The sequence below is a fragment of the Colobus angolensis genome, unplaced genomic scaffold (genome assembly GCF_000951035.1).
Source record: "Colobus angolensis palliatus isolate OR3802 unplaced genomic scaffold, Cang.pa_1.0 Scaffold22, whole genome shotgun sequence".
NCBI lineage: Eukaryota > Metazoa > Chordata > Mammalia > Primates > Cercopithecidae > Colobus > Colobus angolensis.
In genome coordinates, this window is record NW_012115377.1 from 3494385 (window position 1) to 3502685 (window position 8301).

The following is an 8301-nucleotide window of genomic DNA, read 5'->3' on the forward strand; positions in this document are numbered from 1 at the left end:
AAAAAAAAAAAAAAATTGAAAGGGGCAAAAGATTTCAACAGAAATGCCACAAAGGAAAGTAGCCAAAAGGCACGTGTAAAGATGCTCAATGTCATTATCCATTGGGAAATGCAAATTAAAAGCAAAGGAGGATGCCACCTGCAAGCACAAAAGGCCATGAATGATGGGAACAGGAGCTGAGTGAGGAGTTCAAATCCTAGGTCTAACACCTGCTTGCTGTGTAATTTTGAGTAACTTCACTGCCGGGTCCTTGTTTTTCTCATCTGTAAAATGGGGTGTTCTAAGCGTTCCACGACCTGTTGTCATAGTGACATCATAGGAGCTGTCACTCTCATCATTGTCATTTTTGTTCTCTTCATCGTTAAGTTGGGGAGGGAGGGAAGCTGGTGCTGTGGCTGCAAACTTAACTTGCCTGCAAACCTTTCCTCTCTCTTGACCTTCCAGACCATTCTGCCTTTGAGGTGTGTTTGGATGCACACACGAATGTGTTTTCTTTTCCCAGGGGTCTCTGTGTTGGTATTTATGCCACCAACTCTGCCGAGGCTTGTCAATATGTCATCACTCATGCCAAAGTGAACATCTTGCTGGTTGAGAATGATCAACAGTTACAGAAAATCCTTTCGGTAACCCCCTACCCAGCAAACCCCTACCCACTGCCTGCCAAAGTCACCCAGGGGGACCTCAGGGCTCTGGGCAAGTGTTCTTTTTCTCCCAGGTAAATTCTAATGAGGGCTATCAGAATAAGGCCATACATCGGTTCAGCAAGAGTCCTCCGTGACCTCATTAGTATACGTGGTGAAGCTGATGTTTGGAGAAGCAGAGTGAAGTGGAGGAGTTTGATTTCCAATTCATATTAACTTAGTTTAATATTCAGCCTCCATTTCTTTTCTTTTTCTTTTTATTTTTTTTCGAGACAGGGTCTCACTCTTTCCTCAGGCTGGAGTGCAATGTCGTGATTGTAACTCACTGTAGCCTTGAACTCCTGGTCTCAACTGATCCTTCTGCCTCAGTCCTCCAAGTAGCTGGGACTACGAGCATGTACCACCATGTCGGGCTAACTTTTTTTTCTGAGACGGAGTCTTGCTCTGTCGCCCAGGCTGGAGTGCAGTGGCGCAATCTCGGCTCACTGCAAGCTCCGCCTCCTGGGTTCATGCCATTCTCCTGCCTCAGCCTCCCGAGTAGCTGGGACTACAGGCGCCCACCATCACGCCTGGCTAATTTTTTTGTATGTTTTAGTAGAGATGGGGTTTCACCGTATTAGGCAGGATGGTCTCGATCTTCTGATCTCATGATCCACCTGCCTCGGTCTCCAAGTGCTGGGATTACAGGTGTGGGCCACTGCGCCGGGCCCGGGCTAAATTTTAAAACATTTTTTGGGCCAGGTGTGGTCGTTCACACCTGTAATCCAGGCACTTTGGGAGGCCAAGGCAGGCAGATCACCTGAAGTCAGAAGTTTGAGAACAGCGTGGCCAACATGGTGAAAATCCATCTCTACCAAAAAATACAAAAATTAGCTGGGCGTGGTGGCATGCACCTGTAGTCCCAGCTACTGGGGAGGCTGGGGTGGGAGGATTGCTTGAACCTGGGAGGTGGAGGTTGCAGTGAGTCAAGATTGAGCCACTGTACTCCAGCCTGGGCAACAGAGTGAGATCCTGTCTCAAAACAAACAAACAAACAAAAACCATTTTTTTTGTGTGTGTAGAGACAGGATCTTGCTATGTTGCCCAGGCTGCTATTGAACTTCTGCCCTCAATTGATCCTTCTGCCTCAGCCTCCCAAAGTGCTGGGATTATAGGAATGAGCCCCCATGCCTGGCCTTAAGCCCCCACATAAAAATATTTATCTATTATTTTATATACATCCCACTGCTAATTATTTTTTCTTTTGGATGTGTGATGATTTCAAGCCTGTGCTTCTATATAATTTTCTTCATTTCTTGTCATTGTCTTCATTTCTAGATGCTTTTGTTGTTCTCTTCTATTTCTTGCCTAAGTTCTATCCCTTCCTGTTTCACTTTTTTCTAGTGTCCTGCTGTCTCTTCCCTGAGTGCTTGTATGTTTGCTTTGTGTTCTTTCTTTCTAGCTGTGTTTGCTTCATTACATTTTTAGTTTTATGTTGGAATGTTTGGTTACAATTTTCTTTTGCATTGTGTTGAAATTATCCAGTGAGTTTTCTTTGTGTACAGTGAAATTTGGCTCCTGTCTTACTTTTTTTTTTTTTTTCTTTCATTGTAGTGTCTTTGTATGGCTATTGTGGAAACTTTAAATTTCCTACATGTTTGAATGAGTTGCAGTTTGCTGATTCAGTTTTTGGCAGGAGAGTCCTGGAGAGGAGAGGAGTCCTTGGGAGGGGTGAGCCTAGATGGCTAGGTTCATCATTCAGCTCAAGGACCACTGTGACTGTTTCTTGAATACATGATTTCATGACTCTGAGTCACTCATTTCTTCACTTTTTAACATCTCTGGAATCGAGATGTGTCTTTTCATTGATGGCATTCTCTGATCACTACTGACCATATGTTTTCTCACATTTTACTATCTCCAAAATTTGGGTACAGTTTCTAGATTCAATGAAATCCTAGCTAGACTCAGCAAATTACAACACTTTCTGCTGCCTGGCTTCCTTTGACTCCTAATTCCTGACTTGGTTCAGTAAGGACAGGCCTCTACCTCTGGCCTGGAGCTTTTAAAAATTCTTTTCTTTTTTCTTCTTCTTCTTTTTTTTTTGAGACAGTCTCACTGTGTCGTCCAGGCTGGAGAGCAGTGGTGTCATCTTAGCTTGACTCACTGCAACCTCCACCTCCCAGGTTGAAGCGACTCTTGTGCTTCAGCCTCCCAAGTAGCTGGGACTGCAGGTGCACATCACCATACCTGGCTAATTGTTGCATTTTTTTGTAGAGACGGGATTTTGCCATGTTAGCCAGGCTGCTCTTGAACTCCTGGCCTCAAGTGATCCAATGGCCTTGGCCTCCCAAAGTGCTGGGATTACAGGCATGAACCACTGCCCATAAAATTACTTTCTTAAGTGATGCATCTGTGGTTCCCAAAACTCATGTCATACCTGTTTGTCCTCTTCTTAGCAGAACACACTATGGGGTGGGTGCTGGTGGGTGGGTGGGATCCTTCTTCCATCTGGGAATGCTGGCTTAATTTGAGTTTTCCATAACTGGAAAATGCCACATACACAACCTTCCCCTCTGCACCCACCTGGCTGCTGTGGATTTCTGTCCTGATTCTAGGAGGTCCAGCCTTAAGTGAATAAAGAAATATCTGAATTATTTCTGACTCCTAGTTTCATTGAAGGTGAAATCTGTGGAGGATTTATTGTTCCAGTTGCTATGTCTAGAAGATTCAAAACCAGGTTCCTGACATGCTCCTTTCAAATTGGATGCCCAGCTCCACTTGGAGATCTTTGATCTGGGGAAGTAATCACAGATCTTCCTCTGCTTAAACCCTCTAATTCTCTTGCAGTTTTCTGTTGGAGTTAAATAAACTCCAAACTCCTCATCTTTGCCTCCAAGGCTCCGCTGATCTGGGCCTCACCATTCTTTCATGCCCCCTCCCCTATCATACTGTCTTGGGTCCCCACTCTGGCCATCCTGGACTTTTTATATCCCTCAGACATCCCAAGCTGTTGCCTGCCCCAGGCTCCTTGAATGTCTGTTTCTTCTTCCCTCTGGAAAACTTGTCCAGCTGCTATACGGGCTTCTGCCATCTCTTCTCTCCATTGCCTGCCAGAGGCATGGCTATAATTAGCAAACTGGATGTTGCAAGTAACTTTTCCATTGGATTGGCTAGAAGTGTCATAGACAGACCCCTCTCCCTTTCTTTGGCATGAACAGAGTATAAGAATCTTGCAGGTTGCCTGATCCTTACCATGCTAGGTATGGGTAGAGGGCTCTGCACTTGTCCAGGTTCCAGCCAACTTCATAGAGGATTTTTGTTGCCTGACTCCAACTAAAAGGTTAGCTACATCTGGGCTGCAAGGTGCAAAGTCCTGGAAAAGGAAGAGCGGGAGGGACTTCCTTTAGCTCATCAACCAGGATCCACAATTCTGTGTAGTATAATTCGGTCAGAGATGTGTTTCTCAGGCAGATTGCTGTCATCCTCTACCTCCTCTACCTACACCATTGGAAGCTAGTGATATGGACTACAAAGAATCCAGGAGTCCTGAAACCAGGTCATTTGGGGTCAGTCAAGACCAATAGCAGCGTTTTATAGTGTGGGCAGGGGAAGAAAAGAGGCCGGGCACAGTGGCTCACGCCTGCAATCCCAGCACTTTGGGAGGCTGAGGCAGGTGGATCACCTGAGGTCAGGTGTTCGAGACCAGCCTGGCCAAAATGGTGAAACCCCGACTCTACTAAAAATATAAAAATTAGTTGGGTATGGTGGCGCATGCCTGTAATCCCAGCTACTCGGGATGCTGAGGTGGGAGAATGGCTTGAATCCAGGAGGTGGACGTTGCAGTAAGCCGCGATTGCGCCAGTACACTCCAGCCTGGGCAACAGAGCAAGACTGTGTCTCAAAATAAAAAAATTTAAAAAAAAGGCTGGAGTTGCTGGAGAGAGCTTAGGACATCCAACCCAGCTTTAGTCTTTCCCAGGGCTTGGTTGCCATGAAGCCCACAGAGAACTTTCTTTCAGATTCCACAGAGCAGCCTGGAGCCCCTAAAAGCCATCATCCAGTACAGACCGCCAATGAAGGAGAACAGCAACTTGTACTCTGTAAGTGTGGGAGGTGGGCACTGGGGAAAGGGGAGGGCGGGGCCTTGCAAGAAAAGTGGGCGTGGCCTAAGGAAGTGGAAGGTGAGCAGAGGGAGGAGGTGGGACCTGGCAAGAGTGGGAACTCTCAAAGGAAGTAAGTGGGGACTCTCAAAGGAAGTGAATGGTGAGGAAAGGAAGTGGGTGGGGCCTTGTGAGGAAAGTGGGTGTGACCTTTCAAAGGACGTGAAAAGTGAGCAGAGGGAGCGGGTGTGACCTTACAAGGGAAGTGGGTGTGGCCTTTCAAAGAAAGTGGGAGGTAAGCAGAGATGCAATGGGGCCTCACAAATGTGGTAGGTGGGGCTTTGCAAAGGGCTGTTGGTGGGGCTTCATAAATGTAGTGGGTGGGGCTTTGCAAAGGGAAGTAGGTGGGGTTTCCCAAATGTAGTAAGTGGGGCTTTGCAAAGGGAAGTGGGTGTGGCCTTTGCAAAGGGAAATGGGAGGTGAGCAATGCGTGGGGGCCTCGTAAAAGGAAGTAGGCGGGACCTTTAGGACACATTTTTCCCTTCTAGCATGAAGGGACTGATTAATGAACAGTGTCTGTTCCAACTAATTACTGCTGGGCTGAACAAATCACCGCCAAAACTGGTGGCTAAAAAGAAAAATCAGTCATTTTGTTATTTTTTTCCCAAGAACATTAAGGTAAACAATATACTAAAAAGTTGAAAATTATGTGTTAAAACTAACATTAAGTTTAAATATTTTATTTATACCCAAGCCAAAATTTATTATAACTATTTTCCTAGCTTTAACAGATGCAAAATCATTGATAATATTTTTACTAAAACCATCGACCATTTAAAAATATGCATATAGGGATTTAAATTTTTCCTTTTGCCGCAAGCTCCAGTATGGCTAGGACCCAACAGCTCTGTCGCAGCCTGTCTTTACGTAAAATTTTGATATGTATTCATCACGGATGTTTTTTGCTTTAATAGTTACTTTTAAACTACTGTTCATTAAAACATTATTTATCTTAAGCTGGGCATGATGGCACATGCCTGTAATCCCAGCTACTCAGGAGGCTGAGGTGGGAGGATCACTTGAGCCCAGGAGTTCAAGATCAGTCCGGGCAACACAGCAAGACCCCATCTCAAAAAATAATAAACAAATAAGCAAATTTGCTAAACTAAAATATCATTGATCCTGATTACCAAGGTCTTTTTTTTGCGTCCCCTTGGGTACTGTGCTGTAAGCAAGGACTCTGGTTTTCATCTTAGTCCCAGCCCTGTAGCTGGGGTGCAGCCAGCATCTTTCTCCATCTCTTTATGGTTTTTCCATATGGCCTGTCTAGCATGGTCACTTCAAGATTGCTGGGGCCGGGCACGGTGGCTCATGCCTGTAATCCCAGCACTTTGGGAGGCCGAGGCCGGTTGATCATGAGGTCAGGAGTCCAAGACCAGCCTGGCCAACATGGTGAAACTCTGACTTGACTAAAAATACAAAAATTGCCGGGCGTGGTGGCGCACAACTGTAATCCCAGCTACTCAGGAGGCCGAGGCAGGAGAATCGCTTGAACCCAGGAGGCAGAGGTTGCAGTAAGCCGAGATCACGCCACTGCACTCCAGCATGGGCGACAGAGCGAGACTCCATCTAAACAACAACAACAGAAAGATTGCCGGACTTACTTGGTGGCTGAGATCTTTATAGAGAATATCTTTTTTTTTTTTTGAGACGGAGTCGCGCTCTGTCGCCCAGGCTGGAGTGCAGTGGCGTGATCTTGGCTCACTGCAAGCTCCGCCTCCCAGGTTCATGCCATTCTTCTGCCTCAGCCTCCAAGTAGCTGGGACTACAGGCGCCCGCCACCCCGCCCGGCTAAGTTTTTGTATTTTTAGTAGAGACAGGGTTTCACCATGTTAGCCAGGATGGTCTCGATCTCCTGACCTTGTGATCCGCCCGCCTCGGCCTCCCAAAGTGCTGGGATTACAGGGGTGAGCCACTGCTCCCGGCCTGCTTTTTTTTTTTGAGACAGAGTCTCACTCTTCCACCCAGACTGGAGTGCAGTGGTGCAATCTTGGCTTACGGCAACCTCCACCTCCTGGGTTCAAGTGATTCTCCTGCCTCAGTCTCCCGAGTAGCTGGGATTACGGGCACCCACCACCATGTCTGGTTAATTTTTTGTATTTTTTTTTTAGTGGAAACGGCGTTTCTCCATCTTGGCCAGGCTGGTCTTGAACTCCTGACCTCAAGTGATCCATCTTCCAAAGTGCTAGGATTACAGGTGTGAGCCATTGCTGTTGTTTTATTTTAAAGGATATATTGAGTTATCTTACAGAAACCAGGGCAAGAGGCTTGTGAGAGACCATGAAAAATTCCTTCTAATTTCCATGAGATTAGGCTCTCAAACCCATTGCTCCAATCAGAAGGAACTGAAAGTCATGGAGTTTACTTTGGTTTTCCGTCCATGCAAGTGGGAGAAATGAACCTTTCTGGCCAGCCAAAACTCATCAGCTTTCATGCTTTTCAGAAAACATAAATGTCCATATTAATACCAGAACAATGACTAAGACAACCAATTAGAATTACGGACTTTTCAGGAGATCAAGACCATCCTGGTTAACACAGTGAAACCCCGTCTCTTCGAAAAATACAAAAATTACCTGGGCGTGGTAGCACATGCCTGTAGTCTCAGCTACTCAGGACGTTGAGGCAGGAGAATCGCTTGAACCCAGGAGGCGGAGGTTGCAGTGAGCGGAGATCGCGCCACCGTACTCCAGTCTGGCGAGAGGAAGACTGTCTCAAAAAAAAAAAAAAAAAAAATTACAAACTTTTTAGAGGTTCAAATTGACCACTACAGCAACAGCCTTCAGTCTTGGACAACTTAAAAGACTCCTTTGTTAGCAATAACACTTACAGCAGGGTTTCTCAACCTCCTTGCTGTTGACATTTGGGGCAGGTAATTCTGTGTTGTAAGGAGCTGTCCTATGCCCTGTAGGATGTTGAGCTGCATCGCTGGCCTCCACTCACTGGATGCCAGGAATATATCCCCTGCCTCCCAGTTGAAACAACCAAAAGTGTCTCCAGACACTGCCTAATAGTCCCTGGTGGTGGGTGGGTGGGTGGTGGTGGAGGACTATCACCCCTGGTTGAAGCTGCTAATTTATAGGGGATAGCGACATAGAAGGGCATCTACTTCTCTGCAAGGGAGAGTAGAACCTACCGTTTTAAGATTCTGTTTAGGCTGGGCGCAGTAGCTCATGCCTGTAATTGGGAGGCTGAGGTGGACAAATAACCTGAGGTCAAGAGTTTGAGACCAGCCTGGCCAACATGGAGAAACCCTGTCTCTACTAAAAATACAAATACTAATAATAATGACCCGAGCACAGTGGCTCACACCTGTAATCCCAGCACTTAGGGAGAATGAGGTGGGCAGATCCCGAGGTCAGGAGATTGAGACCATCCTGGCCAACATGGTGAAACCCCATCTCTACTAAAGATACAAAAATTAGCCAGCCATAGTGGCGCGTGCCTGTAGTCCCAGCTGCTCAGGAGGCTGAGGCAGGGGAATCGCTTGAACCCGAGAGGTGGAGGTTGCAGTGAGC

The 8301-nt window shown here is 46.4% G+C and overlaps 1 protein-coding gene across 5 annotated transcripts in view; it reads left to right on the top strand.

Annotated features, from left to right (window-relative positions):
- The window catches only part of ACSBG2 (acyl-CoA synthetase bubblegum family member 2), a 61754-nt gene that overhangs the window by 25846 nt on the left and 27607 nt on the right, over positions 1 to 8301 (top strand). For 4 of the 5 annotated variants that reach the window (XM_011943521.1, XM_011943519.1, XM_011943522.1 and 1 more), the window contains 2 exons: positions 503 to 623; positions 4643 to 4723. In XM_011943521.1, the coding sequence (XP_011798911.1) occupies positions 503 to 623; positions 4643 to 4723 (202 nt within the window). The remainder of the gene's footprint in view (positions 1 to 502; positions 624 to 4642; positions 4724 to 8301) is intronic. The other variant, XM_011943524.1, reaches the window with a different exon arrangement.